Source organism: Notothenia rossii (genome assembly GCF_949606895.1).
Source record: "Notothenia rossii genome assembly, chromosome: 1".
NCBI classification, from domain to species: Eukaryota; Metazoa; Chordata; class Actinopteri; order Perciformes; family Nototheniidae; genus Notothenia; species Notothenia rossii.
This window is the reverse complement of record NC_136912.1, coordinates 18,228,209-18,249,000: the sequence shown is the minus strand read 5'-3', so window position 1 is coordinate 18,249,000 and position 20,792 is coordinate 18,228,209. Positions and strand designations below refer to the sequence as shown.

The 20,792-nt window shown below is 40.6% G+C and overlaps 1 protein-coding gene and 1 long non-coding RNA gene across 2 annotated transcripts; both read left to right on the top strand.

Annotated features, from left to right (window-relative positions):
* Positions 1 to 3,396: 3,396 nt before the first annotated feature.
* LOC307032077 lies at positions 3,397 to 8,757 on the top strand. The gene is made up of 8 exons (XR_013806159.1): positions 3,397 to 3,522; positions 4,145 to 4,282; positions 5,039 to 5,145; positions 5,704 to 5,810; positions 6,469 to 6,575; positions 7,279 to 7,385; positions 8,160 to 8,265; positions 8,513 to 8,757. It is a non-coding gene; the product is annotated as an uncharacterized lncRNA (long non-coding RNA).
* A 1,199-nt stretch (positions 8,758 to 9,956) lies between these two features.
* ift56 (intraflagellar transport 56) lies at positions 9,957 to 20,546 on the top strand. The gene is made up of 18 exons (XM_079643520.1): positions 9,957 to 10,324; positions 10,941 to 11,084; positions 12,290 to 12,382; positions 12,529 to 12,643; positions 13,053 to 13,102; positions 13,688 to 13,833; positions 16,296 to 16,467; positions 16,747 to 16,821; positions 17,327 to 17,429; positions 17,870 to 17,925; positions 18,123 to 18,176; positions 18,270 to 18,333; positions 18,422 to 18,510; positions 18,704 to 18,787; positions 18,892 to 18,961; positions 19,602 to 19,708; positions 19,865 to 19,998; positions 20,245 to 20,546. Exons 1-18 carry the CDS (start codon positions 10,322 to 10,324, stop codon positions 20,357 to 20,359), a joined length of 1,674 nt encoding a protein of 557 aa, XP_079499646.1. The 5' UTR covers positions 9,957 to 10,321; the 3' UTR covers positions 20,360 to 20,546.
* The last annotated feature ends 246 nt before the right edge of the window (positions 20,547 to 20,792 follow it).

The following is a 20,792-nucleotide window of genomic DNA, read 5'->3' as shown; positions in this document are numbered from 1 at the left end:
TCTCACGCTCCATTGTTCCCTCACTCAGGAACAAGACCCTGAGATACTTGAACTCCTTCACTTGGGGTAAGGACTCATTCCCTACTTGGAGTGGACAGTCCATCGGTTTCCTGCTGAGAACCATGGCCTCAGATTTGGAGGTGCTTATCCTCATCCCAGCCACTTCACACTCAGTTGCGAACCGATCCAGTGAGTGCTGAAGGTCGCAGACCGATGAAGCCATTAGAACCACATCATCTGCAAAAAGCAGTGGTGCAATCCTTAGTCCACCGAACCACAGACCCCCTCCCCCATGACTACGCCTCGAAATCCGATCCATGTATATTACAAACAGGATTGGTGACAAAGCGCAGCCCTGGCGGAGGCCAACCCTCACCTGAAATGGGTCCGACTTACTGCCGAGGACCCGGACACAGCTCTCGCTTTGGGAGTACAGAGATCGGATGGCCCTGAGTACAGACCCCCTCACCCCATACTCCCGCATCACGTACCACAGTAACTCGCTGGGAACCCGGTCATACGCCTTCTCCAAGTCTACAAAGCACATGTAGACTGGATAAGCGTACTCCCAGGCCCCCTCCAGGATCCTTGCGAGAGTAAAAAGCTGATCCGTCGTTCCACGACCAGGACGGAATCCGCATTGTTCCTCCTCAATCTGAGGTTCGACAATCGGCCTGACCCTCCTTTCGAGTACCTTAGAGTAAACTTTCCCGGGGAGGCTGAGTGGTGTGATGCCTGTGTAATTGTCCCAAACCCTCTGACCCCCCTTTTTAAAAAGGGGAACCACCACCCCGGTCTGCCACTCCTTCGGTACTGTTTCCGACTTCCACGCAACGTTGATGAGACGTGTCAACCATGACAGTCCCTCAACACCCAGAGCCTTCAGCATTTCTGGGCGGATCTCATCCACCCCCGGGGCTTTGCCACTGTGAAGTTGTTTGACGACCTCAGTGACCTCCCCCCGGGAGATTGGTGTCGATCCCCCGTCATACTCCAGCTCTGCCTCTAACATAGAGGGCGGAGTTGTCAGGTTCAGGAGTTCCTCAAAGTGCTCCTTCCAACGCCCTAACACTCCATCAGTTGAGGTCAACAACGTCCCATCCTTACTGTACACAGCTTGGATAGTTCCCTGCTTCCCCCTCCTGAGGTGTCGGACAGTTTTCCAGAACAACTTTGGTACCGCCCGAAAGTCCTTTTCCATGTCTTCTACGAACTTCTCCCACACCCGCTGCTTTGCCTCGGCCACGGCTCAGGCTGCTGCCCTTCGGGCCTGTCGGTACCTTGCAGCTGCCTCGGGAGTCCCCCGGGATAACAAATCCCTGAAGGCCTCCTTCTTCAGTCGGACGGCTTCCCTGACCACCGGTGTCCACCAGGAGGTTCGAGGGTTACTGCCCCTTGAGGCACCTAGGACCTTGAGACCACAGCTCCCCGCCGCGGCTTCAGCAATAGAGGCTTTGAACACCGACCACTCTGGTTCAATGTCCCCAACCTCCACAGGAATGTCCGAAAAGCTCCGCCGGAGGTGTGAGTTGAAGGCCTCCTGAACTTGGGCCTCCTCCCGACGTTCCCAGTTCACCCGAACTACACGTTTGGGCTTACCAGGTCTATCCAGAGGCTTCCCCCGCCACTCGACCCAACTCACCACCAGATGGTGATCAGTTGACAACTCCGCCCCTCTCTTTACCCGAGTGTCCAAAACATACGGCCTCAGTTCCGATGATACGATAACGAAATCGATCATGGACCTTCTGCCTAGGGTGCTCTGGTACCACGTACACTTATGAGCATCCTTATGTTCGAACATGGTGTTTGTTATGGCCAATCCATGACTAGCACAGAAGTCCAGGAACAAACCACCACTCTGGTTCAAATCAGGGGGGCCGTTCCTCCCAATCACGCCCCTCCAAGTGTCTCCATCATTGCCCACATGTGCGTTGAAGTCTCCCAGCAAGATTAAAAAGTCCCCTTCAGGAGCCCCATACAGGACTCTTTCCAGGGTCTCCAAGAAGGCCGTATACTCTGAACTGCTGTTGGGTGCATAAGCACACACAACAGTCAGAGTTTTCCCCCCCATAACCCGCAGGCGTAGGGAGGCGACCCTCTCGTCCACTGGGGTAAACTCCAACAACGAAGCACCCAACCGGGGACTTGTGAGTATCCCCACACCCGCCCGGCGCATCACACCTTGAGCAACTCCGGAGAAGAATAGAGTCCAACCCCTATCCAGAAGTAAGGTTCCAGAGCCGACGCTGTGTGTAGAGGTGAGCCCATCCAGATCCAACTGGTAACGCTCCACCTCCCGCACAAGCTCCGACTCCTTCCCCCCCAGAGAGGTGACGTTCCACGTCCCCAAAGCCAGCTTCTGTCGCCCTGTTCTGGTCCGTCGAGACCCTCTGCTTTCACTGCCACCCTTCTGGCAGCGCACCCGACCCCATCACTGTTTCCCGTAAGTGGTGGGCCCGCGGGACGGAGAAGCGGAGGTGTTGCCTACGTTGCCTTTTCAGGCTGTGCCCGGCCGGGCTCCGTGGCAAGCCCGGCCACCAGACGCTCGCCGACGAGTCCTCCTTCTGGGCCTGGCTCCAGAAGGGGACCCCGGGCTTCTTCCGGGCCGGGTATCCTCACTTCTTGTTTTGTCTTTCATGAGGTCTTCTGAACCAATCTTAGTCTTGCCTGAGACCAATTTGCCATGGGAAACCCTACCAGGAACACAAGGTTCCAGACAACACAGCCCCTAGGTTCATCAGGGCACACAAACCTCTCTGCCACGGTAAGGTGCTGGTTCTTCACCAGCCTTCAGTGCTAATAGTTTATATATCACCACATGGTCACAACCATGGATGCATAAAGAGAACACAACAGTGACAACAAACTATATATTAATTCAGAGTCAGGCTTGGTACTGTGCGTAGCGGACCTGACAGGTTATGGCTAGAAAGGATCCGTCCTGTGTAAATATGACGTCACGTTCTCGTTGTAACTCTCGTTGTAATCGGAGCGGCTCGGAAACACATCTACACAGCAGAGCAGTAACATGCAACATAGAACATACACATTAATGCAGCAGCAATATTAATAGAGAAACATCAGACATAATACTAAAACACTGAAAGGGAACATTTTATTGCACCAGGAGCTATCTTGGGACTTTTACTGCGACAACGTTGACTTGCCTGTGAATACAAAATAAACCATAGTGTTGGTGATCTACAGTGTTGTCATTCTTCTTTGAACAGCAAGACCGCTAACATCCTATTTCAACAATCACACTCCCTGTAATTTACAAAATTAATAGATAGTTTAGCTTCTCAGTCACCATCATTTGCTGTGGCCCACTGATGTTAACGATCGTAACTGAAAGGCTTCCTGCCAAACGTAAATATTCAGCCACGTGACTTGCAAACTCTCGCGACCTGACAGGCAGCACTCGGGGCAAAGAGACTAAAATATATAAAACCGACGCCACTTCCTGTCTCGCTCCCTTTCGACCGCGAGGCGCTGGTCCCTGCAAGTCTGGTCCACGTGGTGAGAAATATAACTCTGAATTACCGTCTTATTATTACACTATATAAGGATTAACATGTAAGAAATGCTATAACTATGCTGCAGGGATACATTAATGAACTCACTTTAATGGCTGCATTGCTTTTAATGTATATACGGGGCATGCACAACACAACTCTTGAGCCAGTGGTAACAAATAACTAACTAGCTAAATTGCATCCGTCGTCCCAGGGCAGGAATACATATTTAAAAACTACCAATTTGCTAAACACGTTTTCCCTTTTTTATATTGACGCACACCATTAAAGCCTGGCACTGATCTCGTCTGTGTTTGGGTGTCGGAAGTGTGCCACAGTAACATGGCCGGGTTTTCGCTAACACCAGTAGGACTGCTGTCCCATGACTGGAGTTTGATAGTGACCTGAGCCACATTTTGACATTAAAGAGCAGACACACACACACACACACTTACACAAAAAAAAACGACATGGTTTGCTAAACAATACAAATGATTCGAAGAAATGCAAAGATGTCGACCCATACTGACTCAAATAACTCGATAGTGGGACGATGACAATGGATCGCATCTCAATTTAAAAACTAAATCCATGTCGCACATTTTTTTGTTTTGTTTTTCTTCCAGGTCTCCCATCAAACTCATAACTCAGTAGACATGATGTCTGGATGTGCTGTAGATGCAGGAGGAAGATGTTCTGACCTTTATTGAAGCAGGAACCAACCTGGCTCTCAGATGGGGCAGCATCTGCAAAAGATACTGACAGTGAGTTTTGACTAATAGTTCATGATTCTTTACCAATTCCAGCATAAATAATTAAAACCTGTTTCACTTTCCTAATAACAGTAGGTCTGTCCAAAAGTAAGACCATTACACCAATTTGTACGAGATGTTCTGTTAAAGCACGAGCATTCCATCAAAAACTAAACACAAATTTGGCTATTGTCTTCTTCCACATGAAAGTGGAAAATATAAGCTTCCAAACATGGATCAGTTCAGTTCTCGTTTCACTGTTAGTTTGATGACTTTGTTTTTATCTTGTGCAATTGCACTTGAGGTCACATTATAGGAAAAGCTAGCCTTGTTTTTGTATATTTTAAGTTGTATTTCCTTGCATTAAACATGCAGCACACAATTAAAGCCTGGCACTGATCTCGTCTGTGTTTGGGTGTCGGAAGTGTGCCACAGTAACATGGCCGGGTTTTCGCTAACACCAGTAGGACTGCTGTCCCATGACTGGAGTTTGATAGTGACCTGAGCCACATTTGAACCTTTTAGTGTATGAGAATATACATTAATAAAAATAAAAAAAAGTTTACAAAAAATAGTAATGATTCGAAGAAATGCTCCAATATTGACTCATATAACTGGGTGGTGGGATGATTACAATAGGTCAGATCTGAATACAAAATAAATTCATAAAATTGAATAAAAAGCTTGACCTTGATGGTAGACTGGCTAATTATCTGATCCCCATACTCTGTTGCTGTGTGTCAAGCTTCATTGTGTTTTCCTCTCCAGGTAGTGTGTACTTTACAATGTGATGGAGACCTGGGAACAGCCAGAGCCACTTGGTGCCTCTTCAACCTGGGCATGCTGGCATCCTCTCCTCTAGGAATACAGAGAAGGTGTGTATAGGCACAAAGCTTTATGTTGCATGTTTTATTATAAAGGTAGGTCTTTCCTAAAGTAGGACCATTAAATCAGTTTGTACTTGATGTGTTTTGTTTAATCAAGAACATGCCAAAAAATATATATATATTAGACTATCTTTGTCTTCTACATGAAAGGACTCTGTACTCTCGTTTCACTGTTAGTTTTATCTTATGCAATTGCACTTAAGTTCAAATCACAGGACAAGCTAGCCTTGTTTTAAAATGCTGGTATTTGCTTTGATAGACTTTAAATTGTATTCCATAGCATTAAACATGCAGCACACAATTAAAGCCTGGCACTGATCTCGTCTGTGTTTGGGTGTCGGAAGTGTGCCACAGTAACATGGCCGGGTTTTCGCTAACACCAGTAGGACTGCTGTCCCATGACTGGAGTTTGATAGTGACCTGAGCCACATTTTCACATTTAATGGGCACATATACACACATAACAAAAAAGAACTAGGGTTTAAAAGAAAAAAAAGGTTTTGTGTCATGAGTGTGTCAAGCTTCATTGTGTGTTTTCCCCTCCAGGTAGTGTGTACTTAACAACGTGATGAAGACCTGGGAAAAGCCAGAGCATTTGGTGCCTCTAGAACCTGGGCAAAGTTGGTGTCACCCGCTCTAGGAATACAGAGCAGGTCTGTATAGGCACAACGCTTCATGTTGCATGTTTTATTATAAAAGTAGGTCTGTCCTAAAGTAGGACCATTACATCAATTTGTACTTGATGTGTTTTGTTAAAGCAAGAGCATGCTGCAAAAAACCAAACACAAATAAGACTCTTTGTCTTTCACATGAAAGTTGAAAATATAATCATTCAAACATGGATCAATTCAGTACTCTTGTTTCACTGTTAGTTTGACACTACTTTGATATACTTTAAATTGTATTCCATAGCATTAAACATGCAGCACACAATTAAAGCCTGGCACTGATCTCGTCTGTGTTTGGGTGTCGGAAGTGTGCCACAGTAACATGGCCGGGTTTTCGCTAACACCAGTAGGACTGCTGTCCCATGACTGGAGTTTGATAGTGACCTGAGCCACATTTTAACTTTAAAGTGCAAGACTATACATTTTCTTTAAAAAATAACAATAGTTTCCAAAACGAATTACAAATGAAGAAATGCACAGATACGGACTCAAATAACTGGATAGTGGTACGATTACAATGGGGCCTATCTGAATAAAAAAAAAATGCATTCATCACGTTTAAGCAGAAGCTTGACCTTGCCAGTAGAATGGCTAATCGGATGACCAAGCTGTGTGTCGAGCTTCATTGTGTTTTCCTCTCCAGGTAGTGTGTACTTTATACCGTGATGGAGACCTGGGAACAGCCAGAGCCATTTGGTGCCTCTAGAACCTGGGCATGCTGGCATCCTCTGATCCAGGAATACAGAGCAGGTCTGTATAGGCACAAAGCTTTATGTTACATGTTTTATTATAAAAGTAGGTCTGTCCTAAAGTAGGACCATTACATCAATTTGTACTTGATGTGTTTTGTTTAATCAAGAACATGCCTAAAAAAACATAAATTAGACTATCTTTGTCTTCTACATGAAAGGACTCTGTACTCTCGTTTCACTGTTAGTTTTATCTTATGCAATTGCACTTAAGTTCAAATCACAGGACAAGCTAGCCTTGTTTTTAAAATGCTGGTATTTGCTTTGATAGACTTTAAATTGTATTCCATAGCATTAAACATGCAGCACACAATTAAAGCCTGGCACTGATCTCGTCTGTGTTTGGGTGTCGGAAGTGTGCCACAGTAACATGGCCGGGTTTTCGCTAACACCAGTAGGACTGCTGTCCCATGACTGGAGTTTGATAGTGACCTGAGCCACATTTGAACCTTTTAGTGTATGAGAATATACATTTTAAAAATGGTTTGCTAAATATAATTACAAATTATTTGAAGAAATGCACCGAAACTGACTTGAATAACTGGATAGTGGTACGACGACAATAGGGTCAGTCTGAATAAAAAAATGAATTCATAAAATTGAAGTAAAAGCTTGACCTTGAGTAGAATGGCTAATCAGATGACCAATCTCTGTGTGGCTGTGTCATGAGTATGTTGAGTGTCATTGTGTGTTTTCCTCTCCAGGTAGTGTGTACTTTACAATGCGAGGAAGGCTTGGGAACGGCCAGAGCCATTTGGTGCTTCTTGAACCTGGGCATGTTGGCATCCCCTCCTCCAGGAATACAGAGCAGGTCTGTATTTGCACAAAGCTTTATGTTGCACGTTTAATTATAAAAGTAGGACCATATCATAAATGTCTAGATGATTGAGATGTTTGGTTAAAGCAAGAGCATGCAACTCAAAACGCATTGCATTAAACATGCAGCACACAATTAAAGCCTGGCACTGATCTCGTCTGTGTTTGGGTGTCGGAAGTGTGCCACAGTAATATGGCCGGGTTTTCGCTAACACCAGTAGGACTGCTGTCCCATGACTGGAGTTTGATAGTGACCTGAGCCACATTTAAATGTTTATAAGGGGGCTTTTCTTTTTTGATAAAATTGTACTAGTTGGGAACCTCCTGCAGGCACAGTTGCACTACATCTTTTATAATATTTGTTTACCCGTTTCTTCAGAGCAAATGGCAGCAAGTTTCCATTTGCAACCCACAAAGCACTGCCTCAGGTTACTTCAGTTGTAATGGGTTCAATGAATCAGCAGATTCTATAGTGAATGGATTAGGGCCATGTGCAGGCACATTGTTAGGCTGTCTGCTGTTAGCTTCCTGGTGTCTTAAACATGGAAAAGATTAGTGAGTAGAAACCACATTTGAAGACATCCTTTGCCCCAGGGGCTGTTATGAAACTTAGATCAGCTGATTTGAAGCCTTGTGTGGCATAATTTCCTGTCAGCAAACTATAGGCTGCTTAGCTACCAGACAAGTTGCATGTTTTATCCCCCCTTTGATTTTTGTTACTGTGCTGTGACTATTTAATTTGGTGGCTGAACATTTGAATGATTTACAGGTGTGGTGTCTGTGACTCAGGATGCCTCTGGAGGGAGAGGTCTGACATCTCCTGGTATCTTATGAAGTCACAGCTGTTCTCTACTTCTACAGGAGATTCGTAGGAGGTGAGTTATTATGCTTTTGCTGAAGTGATAATAACATTATCTCTCATATTTATTTTTAAATGTAGAATATTTCCACCTTTTTTTTTTACCTATAATTTTTCTCAATACCAAATTCTGAGTTTTCTTACCATGTTTACCAAATTATTTTCAGAGTTGTGTTTTTGGAAGAGTTCTGATGAATTTGAAAATGTTTAAACGGGTTGCTTATTTAAATGTTTCTCACGGTTTTCTTTTGTTTCCTGTTAAGGGATGTTGTGACCAGACGACCACTAAAGACTGGTGTCAAGTCGAGAAGAAACTCATGAGAAATGCACAATGCTTTTGTTGCACGTCTCTGTCCTCAGATCTTCCTGATGTTTATTTGATCTCCTTTGTGTCAAAGGACCGAGGCTGTACAGATTGTTAACTTCCCTGAGGAAGTTGATGTTGGACTATATGAATGAAACTGCACTAAGCTGAGAAATCAATAAAGATGGCTGATTATTCATAAAACTGTCTTGTTTATTTTGGTTGTCTGCAATAATATTGCACAATGTATGCACATGTACAAAATTCAAAATCTGCCAAATGTCAACATGTATACAGGCAGAAGTAAATGGCATGGTGCAATGTCCCTTACTAAAGCATTAATATCCAGTGTGCTTATATTTTCGTATGAGTCATACATTTCTTCAATTCTCGTAGTAATTTACACGCAAGTAATGAAGAAACTTTAATATTTGACCATGTGAGTAATCACTCACACAGTATCTCACTTACGATGCATTGAAGTTGACTTTTGTATAAACTATTTTCAAACATACCATACCACCCCAGATGGGAATCGACCCATGAATCCCTGGCTTACGAGGCCAGTGCCTTATCCTCATTTTTTTAACTTTAATGGATATTTATATCTGTGCTTTGTTTAATAAATGTATTTTTCTAAATTCTGAACCGCCATGTATGTTTTATAAAGTGTGTGATACAGCCATTTTTCTTTCTTCCGTTGCTAGGCAACAAAGAACAAACTGCTTCATCAAGTTCAACAATGAAGAGTCGAGTGGTTTCCTGTTGAGTCCCAAACTCGATTTGACTTCAAAATAAAAGGCATTCGAAAGCTGTTACATATTTTTTTTATGGTTTCTCTATCAGTTCTTTGCCTTCAATTGCTTTCGCCAACCTAGGGTTTAATGCTCTGAAAGGTTTGTGTGGGATGGGTTTCAACTATTTATCTTCCGTGGCGTAATGTAGTTAACATCCAATACATTATTGTATGTAAGAAAGATTTTGGACTGCTTAACTTAATTGTATTGTATGCTGCTTTATACTTCCAATTCACTACAATTTGGAATCCAAGATCCACTACATTATTTTTGACGAAAGGAGTTAGTTATTTTTACAGATTCAGATTATTAGCAAAACCTATGATACAAAATTGTCGGTTAAGATATGGTGCAGCAATATACTGTATGAAGTAATTCAATATTATCCACCTTTACCAGCTGTGATGAACACATAAATGCGTGAATAACAATAATTCAGTATATTATTATTCTAAAATGGGATATTATTACGCACAATAAGTACTTTGGGTACTTTTACTCAAGTAAGATTATCTATGAAGGACTTTTACTTGTGACAAAGTCGTTTTACACTGTAGTATTTTTACTGTTACTGAGTAGGCCTACCGTTTATCCTGATTAGGTGTTAAACTGCCTTACTAGATTTTAGGGTGCTTGTATTTTGAAAATATGGGAGCGGAAGAATTGGTCTACGCTGCCACTAAACTATCAGATAGTCAACGTTGAATCAGATCCTCCATAATTCTCCAGTGGAAAAACGTGTTAAAACTTCAATTTAATCACTTAAATTGTTCTCGTAAGTGAATTCTGTTTACGTTGGCAGCGTTATCTGGCAGGGGTTTAATGTAAAATGACTCTATTTAGCTTAAAACCTCACGTAATGGAGCAAGCGTAACAGCTAGCAGTTTGTGTTTTCGTTGAGAGGTACACGTTACCTAGTGATAAACAAGTCTTAGCTAGCGTTACGGGCCTCTTCATCAAGACTCGTCGAGATGGTGAGTAAACTTTTGCATACCTCAATGCAAAACGTTGTCAATACATTTTGTAATGCTTTATTATTGCATATTTCTGAAATTGTTGTGCATTGTTGCCAGAGTTGTAGAAATACCACAGACTAGGAGGACTAGTCTGTTACAAGTTAATGTGTTGTATGTAAATAGTAACTCAAGTAAAAAAGGTTTCAAAAATGCAAAGTGGCCCATTTCAGCATCATATATATTTTGATTATAATTGTCGATGTATTAATGTGTTTATCAAGCTGGTAAAGCTGGAAATAGTTTCAATTACTTAATTTCTGCTGGGTAGCATGTGAATTGAATCCAGGTGTGACTAAAGTCTTATTTAAGTGTTGATCATATTTTTTGTAATCATTATTCCATATCAACAAAATAACTAAAGGTACTATGTTAATGTAGTCGAGTAAAAGTACAATGTTTACCTCTTAATTGAAGTACAAAGTAGCATTAAATGGAAATACACAATTACCTCAAAATTGTACTCAATAACATTACCTTAGTAAATGTTCTTAGTTACTTTACACCACTGGTCGTTGCCCCAACCCTTCACATTTCTGTGTTAACTGGAGAAATTAAAAATGTTGCACCATGGCAGATCCTCTCTCGCGTGAAGCCAGCCGTGGGAGGAGAGACGGCAGTGAGCATCAGCGAAAAAAACAAGAAAAACAAGACAAAAGTTCCGTCATTGGAGGAATACCTGCAACAGAGAGACTACCTTGGGGCTTTTACCCTGTTAGAGGTACGTACAGTACACTCATAGCACACCCTTCACTATTACCCTTTACTAGAGGGGATATGTTCAGTGTGTACACGCATTCAGGGATTACTCTTAGCCCGTAGAGCAGTGTGTGCTGTACTGCAGCTCACCGACATCTCCAACATCAGAGTCGGTAACATGTACAAGATCCCCAAAAGCCCAATAAAATGTTGCATTGTTATAATAATAATTAAGTGGGATGAAAATGTAACAAAACTAAAAATGATTTAGTTGTAAATGTTTTATCTTTTTAATTTACACACAGCATTTATCTCTCTCCTCCTGGTAGAGATCCTCCTTTGTTGCTCTCTCCGAGGTTTCTTACATTTCCCCCCCGGTAACTGTGGGGTTTCTTTGGAAGTTTTTCCTTGTCCGAAGTGAGGGTGTCATATTCATATTCTCTACAAACTGTACAAGTCCACTGAGACAAATGTTACCTTCGTGATATTTGGCTATATAATGTAACTTTGATTGATTGATTGATTAAAAGGTTCAATAAATGCTGAATAACCTTGAAATAAATGTAAGGAATCTAGATTAGTAAATTAAATGTTATAAATGAAGGGTGCCTATTATTCTAGATGTTTACACTTTTAGACAGTACAGCCAAAGATGGATAGGAAAGAGGGAGAGGTCCTACAACATGCAGCAAAAGGCCATATTGATAATTGTATATGTTGACTGATAATTAACAAGAAATAACATCTTATATTTGAGGTAATAGAAACCGTTTTACAATTTTACAGTTAGTCCACTAAAGAGCACTGACAAGTTTGTTTTTCAATTGTGCAACGTCCCATTAAGTATTTATCTTGGTCACATACAGCTAACAAAATATATACTTTTTTTGCCTGCATGTGATTGATAAGACCATCATTTTCAAAATTCTGAGGTGAAGCAGCATATTTTTTAAATATCCAGAGGATTCAGTTGACAAGCTATTGAGATTAAACTACTGGGACAACTTTCCCATTTGGTGAATAATCTATGCATATATTCTTTAATATAGTATCTGCTGCACTTTCACAAAGGGGTTAAAAAATTGTTTTGCAACTGAATGTCTCCAGTCGATTGCCCTGTTTCATGCTCTGGCATTGAAGTTTCAGAAATAGCATCACTCCCACACCTATGCCACAGACAGCACTGTATTTCTGAACGCTGCTGATTTGTTGCTGTGTCATCTCCAGTTTCAGAGAAGTATTGGCGAGAAAGAGGAGCATGCAGACCTCTGGATTGGCTACTGTGCCTTCCATCTGGGCGATTACAAGAGAGCTATGGAGGTACTCTTCGCTGTACATGTGTGTCTTAATGAGTGTGTAGTTTAATACACAGGAATGGATAATACATAAATGGAGAAATTAAAACAATGTGACTGGCTGCATTTTTAGACTGACCGCATGTGTTATATTCCCTCTTCATGTGACAGGAGTACAAAGCTCTGACCATGAAGCCTGATTGTGCTGAGGACGTGTGGGTCTTTCTGGCCTGTGTACTGTTTTTTCTGGGTCTCTATAAAGAGGCTCAGGACGCTGCATCTAAGGGTAAGCTAGATCATGCTCATGTTAAGCATTCAGTATCTATCTAATTATTGTACCTTATCTTGCCAATTGATTGTCAAATGTAAACGAGATATGGTGTTTGCCTAACAACCAGTCCAAATACAGAATTTGTATTGTCACATATAATCAAATGTTTTGCTTGAATTTGACCATACTATATATTGGTGTAAAGAAGCTGCATGTTCAAAACGTCAATAAGTATTGGTTTGTTTTCAGTTAAGTTCATCTCTGTACAGTTTTAGTTCCCATAAATTCATTTAACACCTCCGTTATTGTTAACATTTTTGCCAGATATCGTTTGTGTAATTGAGCAAATGTAATGATGTAAATACATTGTGCCTCTCATGTGGATTGCTGTGTTACTACATTTGGTATCTCTTGCGGTCTGTAGCTCCAGTGTCCCCCCTCCAAAACCGACTACTCTTCCACCTGGCTCACAAGGTTTGGAAAACAACTATATATTTTTACTATTGCGTTTTTTATTTACCTTATTTCCCTCACTTAATAATCAACAACGTACTGCTGAGCCACCCTGCACTGTAAATGCAGTTTTTTGGTTTAAAATACGAGAGAAACACACATCTTCATGTCATCGAATGCTGATCTGATTGTTCATTCCATCTCGTTTTGTCTGAGCTCAACACTGAGAAAAACTTTGTGCAATTTTGATCATTTATGTGCATTCATCTCAATACAAAGCTGGTAATATCGTCTTTGTACCCAGATCCTTTACTTAGCTAAAGGTAGAAATAATGTGGTCTGAAAGCACTTCTTCAGTACAAACGGAATGCACTACTACTTTAGTAGAAGTACATATAAGCTTAAACCTGATCATATCGTCTTTGTCTATCGTTTATCTCCTTTTCTGCTGTTGAGATGTTGAGATGATGAATATTTCAGATTTCTGTGACCTTTCTGTTCCTTAGTGTGATTCATGTCTTCGTTCCTTTGAGCAGTCTTAGCTGCTTTATCATGATAACATTTCTGATTGATGTATCCCTTCATTGTCTTTATATTGTGTCTCAGTTTAACGATGAGAAGAGTCTGATGAGTTTCCATCAGAATCTGGAGGACGTGACGGAGGACCAGTTGAGCCTGGCGTCCATCCACTACATGCGCTCCCACTACCAGGAGGCTATAGACATCTACAAACGCCTTCTCCTGCAGAACAGGTCGGTGCCATTCACTGTCTTTCACTGTATTAACCCATTCAGAAACTAATCATATTACAAAGTCGAAAAACTGCCATGTTGAATTTATTCTGGGAATAAACACTCATAAATCATTAGCAATAAAACATTTATAATATGAAATATGTGTTTTTCCAAAAGGACAAAACATATTCTTAAGAATAAATAAAGAAAATAGAAATGTATTTATTTTTCATATATAGTTTAGATCAGTCTCATCCTCACTTGTAAATCAATTTTTTTTAGGTAGAGAAAAAAGTAGAGAATAAATAATAATAATAATAATAATAACTTGGATTTCTATAGCGCCTTTCATAATACCCAAGGTCGCTTTACAAGGAAGAACAGGAGTATAAACAAACATAGAAAACATAACAAAACAAAAGGCAGTCAGAATAATAATAAATAAACAGTATTGGCTCACGTTGTGGATCTTAACGAGTTAAATCAGTTTCACAGTTCTGCTGCGGGTGCATGTGACATCCTTGCACCACCTCGACAGGTGTGAGTTGTTAATTTGAGCTTCACGCCTCTTGGAACCATGAAGATAATTCAGGTGTCAGTGCAGGTGATCTGCTGAGCCAGCTTCCTCTAACCCTGACGTACTGTATCTGAAGAAGCGAGGGAAAGGAAATGAAAGACTTTGATTTCACTGTGACAAATTCCCAGAGATGTATTCAAGGTGCTGTGGAATCTGGAGGCCAAGGTGTATCCCCGGTTAACTAGTGACGTCAGTTATCAGCATTCCTCTGCAGAAGCTCTGAGCACACTTTTTTAATAAAATACAAAAATGCTAAAATATCTAAAAATATACACATTACTCCTAAAACCAGAATATATTATGTGTTTTGTTTCTGTAACTTCTTGTGTCTGTTTATATATATATACTATAAAGATTTTGTTATTATAATATACAATAAACATACAATCTTTTATTTGCTTTATGACCATGATGTCTATGAAAGGGAATAATGTACGTTGATGTAACTTTTACAAACTAGGTCACAGGTGAGTTTTAAGTATTAAAGTATTCTTGCTGAACTGTAGCTAACCATGCTCGGCATCGTACATCAGGTAAATGATTTTAAGTGAAGACAAGGATTATAAATATCATAGAGCCCTGCTATTTGATACAAACATCAGTGAAGAGGAGAAGCACGTGTGGACAGTGATCTCAATTCTCATCTATACAAAGCTAATATTTAAAACTGATCACGCTCAAGGTCACGTCATCAAATCTGCTTTTACGCTTTGTCATGAACTAGCATAAATTATTGATATACTTAACTAATAGTTAAATGAAATATGTGTACAAACTATTTTTTTTTGAGAAATATCATAATAGTAACCAGGGTTGGGAGGGTTACTTTGTAAATGTAATCAGTTACTGATTACATGGCTCTGAAAGTAATCCGAATACAGTTACAGTTACGTGTCTTAAAAAAGTAACGTAATCAGATTACTTTTGGATTACTTTCTTTTTCCATCACAGATGGGTATGTATTGGTGGACAGGAGACACAAAAAAGAAACTGAACGTGTTTTTACTGTTTTAATGGCGTATCAAGAGCACAACTGAAACATAACATCTGAAACGATGTAACAACATAATAAACTTTTTGGGGATGCAGCTTGGGATGTGAGGAGTGAGGGACGCGGCTTAGAACGGGCGTGTCGTCTTCTGTCCTGCCAGTGTTGGCAGGACCTCCTTCACTTCATGAAATCTCTGCAGCACCAGGAGGCAGCGGGAGGGTTAACTCAGCCTCTGAGAAGACAAGCGTGCAGTGCCTTTCACGCACCGCCTTCACTGTGTTTACCTTCAGAATCATCAGAAAGGCTAAAGAGCGGTGTGGCTGATGTTTTTGAACTTTTAACCACACACACACACACACACACACACACACACACACACACACACACACACACACACACACACACACACACACACACACACACACACACGATTTAAACGCAGACTTCTGTTCCTCCATGTTTCGTTATTATTGTTTCACCGAGCGGACCCGCAATTTTTTTTCAAACACTCCCTTTTTTGATCCATCTGCGGCGGTAATAGGTTTTGTGCGCTGTGATGATTCGGCTGTACCTTTAGTAATGAATATTAAATGTCGTGAGGAAATCTTTCCACCAATAATTCCAATAAGTAATCCAAAATGTATTCACTTCAGGTTTACGAAAGTAACTGTAATCAGATTGCTCGTTTTCAAATGTAACGCGAGCTGAATACAGTTACTTGATTTTTGTATTCTGATTACGTAACGCCGTTACATGTATTCCGTTACAACCCAACCCTGATAGTAACTCAATACATTATGGTTAATAAATGCAAAATGAACAGTTTTAAACAGGATTTGTGTGGTAATGAAGAAGCCTGTTTTTTTAGGTCTGAAAGCCAGTTTAACCCCCTCGTTGCTTCTTGTCTTTCAGAGAGTTCCTGGCCCTGAAAGTGTACGTGGCTCTGTGTTACTACAAGCTGGATTACTACGACGTGTCTCAGGAGGTGCTGGCTGTGTACCTGCAGAGCGTACCGGACTCCACTATTGCCCTGAACCTCAAGGCCTGCAACCACTTCAGACTTTACAATGGCAAGGCAGCCGAGGTACTCACAACCCAGGAACCAATAGTTTAAGCATACAAATAATCCAACAAATAACACAAAGGCATACTTTAAAACAAGTGACAACTGAAGTGGCTATTTGAAGATACAGTATTTTAGAGCGGTCATTGCACAGTTATTGTGCTTTTCTGGAAAACCTTTTTTAAATCATTTTGATGTTTATTTATGTAGCCAAGCATGCACTGTAACAGTTTACCACTAACTGCTTGTCATCACCATCTGGTAGTGGGTTTGGCTTACTGTAGACTCTCTCCATCTTAGGCTGAGTTGAAGAACCTAATCGACATCTCCTCCTGCTCCTTTGAGTTTGCTAAGGAGCTTATCCGACACAACCTGGTAAGCTCTTCACAAGGTGTGTGTGTGTGTGTGTGTGTGTGTGTGTGTGTGTGTGTGTGTGTGTGTGTGTGTGTGTGTGTGTGTGTGTGTGTGTGTGTGTGTGTGTGTGTGTGTGTGTGTGTGTGTGTGTGTGTGTGTGTGTGTGTGTGTGTGTGTGTGTGTGTGTGTGTGTGTGTGTGTGTGTGTGTGTGTGTGTGTGTGTGTGTGTGTAAATGTTTGTTCATTGGGATAAACCCCTTGAGAATCTGCACCATCTCGTTTTCAAGGGGGTCCCGACAATAGCAAAAACTTACAGACATACATAAACAAAAATGCAAAACATGACACACAGACAAACCACATACAGTCTGTTAAGTACAATTCAAGCAATGCACACAATCATTACAATTTGAGACAGTCGAGCAAATCAGTTTCATCAATATCAGGTGTGTGTGTGCACATTAACCAGTGACTCACATGCTGCTTTTTCCACATTCTGAATCCCCCCCCCCCTTGTGAACTGCAGGTGGTGTTCCGTGGTGGGGAGGGGGCGTTGCAGGTGCTGCCTCCTCTGATCGATGTGATCCCCGAGGCCAGACTCAACCTGGTCATCTACTATCTCAGACAAGGTGTGCAGACATGGCATTACAGTTTTCTGAAACAAGCTAAACACGGAAATAATTCCTATTGAAATGCATCAAATCTCTAACTAACTGTAAATTAAGAGGTGAGGAAATTAAGATAAGGACATTTTTTCCCATACTCATCAATAGTTCACAAATTCATAATTTTCTACTAAATGTGCTTTAATCAAATATTCTACAAATATAAATTATATATAACACTCTATTTTATGTGATACTCGCCGTGTTTAGGAATTACTAAAATCTCTGTGGTGTAAAAAAAGAAGAAGCCAAAAACCGAAGATAATTCACTTCCTTAGACTTTAAGATTTATTATCCAACATTTTAAGTAATTTAATTAATTGTGTAGGGGTTTTAGGGGTCGTATTTCAGAGAAAAACCTCCCCTAGCTTATGGACTTACAGGCTCCATATTTTTACTTCCAGATGATGTGCAGGAAGCCTACAACCTCATCCAAGATTTGGTTCCCAACACAACTCAGGTAATGATTTAATGTGACATTGGGTGGTAATGTGATATCAAATATAATTCTTTGGTCTCAATAAGGAAATCCAGATCTTCCCAATACAGTAGCTGTGTTAAACTGCAACCAGTGCTAATAATGGCCATTTTGCATACAATGGTTAATAGGTTTTTACAGGGAAGAATATTGATACATATATTTTTTCTTCTTCTCAGGAGTACATTCTGAAAGGAGTCGTCAATGCAGCTTTGGGACAAGAAATTGGATCAGTCAGTAATTCTGTTAAATAAATAGTCACACAAACAAAAGTGATAATAGAGAGTCAGAGAGACACATTTCTGTTTTCCTGCTTTGTCTTTCAGAGGGATCACCTGAAATTTGCTCAGCAGTTCTTCCAGCTGGTCGGAGGCTCGGCCAGCGAATGCGGTACATTGAAAATAAATGTTATCAAAATGCGTTTTATAAAGGAAAGCTGTGTGAGGATGTGTGTGTGTAACATACTTCTCGCTTTCAGACACTATTCCTGGCAGACAGTGCATGGCGTCCTGCTTCTTCCTCTTAAGACTGTTTGAAGATGTCCTCATATATCTCAACTCAGTCAAGGTTAGTGCTATTTTATATTCCAGTATAATCACAGTGAGAATACTCTGCTGTGGTGTGAATATGTGAGATGGAGTTACAAAGACTCCCACACACTGGGAGACAAGTGGCACTTCAGATGAGCAGTAGTGCTTCACAGACACAGTGCACATGTGGGCCTTTTCATGTAGGCATAATTGTGGTTCTGTTTTTTCAGGGTTATTTCTATAACGATGATACGTTCAACTTCAACTATGCTCAGGCTAAAGCAGCCCTTGGCAACTACAAAGAAGCAGAAGAGGTACCTTACTTCATTAAACATCTACACAACTGCCTTTTACAAGCTTATATCAATGCTAATACGTTGCTTAAAGATATTTGGATGAATTTGATTTTTTCTTTCAGATTTTTCTGCTGATTCAGAGTGAAAAGATCAAGAATGACTATGTTTACCTCAGCTGGCTGGCTAGATGCTGTACGTATAGCATTTGTATGATGTTTAATTACCAAAATCTTTCTCCAAGGCAGAAATCCTTTAATTAGCAATTCATGTATGTCAACTTCACTTCAAAAGGAATTGTAAAAAATGGTTAAACTTTAAAATAGAAAAGGAAAACATAAATACATTTACATTTATTGTTAGAGGAGGAGTTGAGATAGAAACCCTCAGAAATCAGAGCCTATTTCCAGTTTTTCCAACTCTGAACAGATCTTCATTTGGAATAAAGGAGAGGCCTTTTTAGTTAGACATGCAAACAGTTACAGTAATCTACACCTGATGAGATCAAATCATGAACTCAGAACTCTTACATTAGACTGAGGAAGCCTTTATACTAATTCACCGAGACTGAGATCTAATCAAACATCACCGACAGATTTCTAGCCCTGGGTTTATAAAACAAAGTTTATGTTCACTTTTGCACCCAGCTGGCATTACGCTCGGCAGCTCTAAGAAATGGATATCTAAATTAAAAGGTTTTTCTCCCATTCTCGGCTTTACCCACATCAATGAAAACCTTCCCACAGGCAGCGAATACCTCCCAAATCTGAATCTATAAAAGTTGCAGAATCTGCCTGTGAAAGAAGGATTATTGAACTCGTCTTGTTCTTGTCAGACATCATGAACCAGAGGGGCCGGCTTGCCTGGGAGCTCTATCTGAAGATGGGCACTTCCTCCGATTCCTTCAGTCTACTGCAGCTTATTGCCAACGACTGCTACAAGGTGACAGCATCCTGTAAATTCATTAATTATTGCTAAAACAAATAGTAATTAGCGATAACAAATAGATTTCAAGTCACATTTTAACACACACACAGAATAAAATAACTGATGCCAGGAAAATGGGCATTTCTCATGGAAATATGGTTATTGTTTCAGATGGGCCAGTTCTACTATGCAGCTAAAGCGTTTGATGCTCTGGAGAAACTGGATCCAGAATCCAACTACTGGGAGGGCAAGAGAGGCGCATGTGTCGGCATCTTCCAGCTCATACTGGCCAACAAGGAGTCTAAGTACGTTAGTCTCTTTTTCCTCTGCAATATATTTCATACATTTTACAATGTTTTTTTGTTTTCGTTGCAAAACATCATGTGTCAAAGAGATTGCTGTCATCATTAACCAGTAAAACTCAATAACATCGGGGCGGACATTTTAAACCTCTGTGTTTGAGTGGGTGTGTTGTCTAAATGAAAGAAACACGAGAAATGGTGCATTCTTTGTCTAATCTTGTTTCCTCCCATATCCTGTTTGTGTTCTAGGGAGACACTTAAAGAGGTGTTGTCTCTGCTGCGAAATTCAGGAAACCCCCAGGTTGAATATATAATTCGAGCTCTGAGGAAATGGGCCAAAGACAACAGAGTCCTTCTCTCATGACAGCTGATCTTCAGCTCGCTACATCAAGAGTAGCTTCATTATGCAGACATCAGCAGTTTTATTGTATAAATTATACCTATGCCCAAAAATAAAACTATTATCTCTGCCATTACGTTGTTAAATATGTCAGTTTTGAATTGCAATTCTCTATGTACTCGTATATTTATAATAAAAATGTAACTATGTATTTTTTTGTTCTTGTCAGTGATTGAGTTGTATCACTAAAGTAACTTGCTTTACAAAGTTCTACCAATAAGCAATTAAAAAACTATTTGCTGATCAAAAATAAACAGGAAATAATAAAACAACTTGTATACTGTTAAACAAGGGTGGAAAAGGAACCGGTGCAAGACAACAATACACTTTTAGGATTTTCAATAGCAAATATATATAAATAAATGAATGTATTGTAAAAGGAGTAAATACTCAAACT

Bases quoted from the DNA above. Each gene is read 5' to 3' on its own strand.
- ift56 (XM_079643520.1), top strand. The intron at 16,822-17,326 runs GTAAGCTCTTCA...TGTGAACTGCAG, and splicing joins AGCTTATCCGACACAACCTG to GTGGTGTTCCGTGGTGGGGA. The intron at 19,709-19,864 runs GTGACAGCATCC...TTATTGTTTCAG, and splicing joins TTGCCAACGACTGCTACAAG to ATGGGCCAGTTCTACTATGC.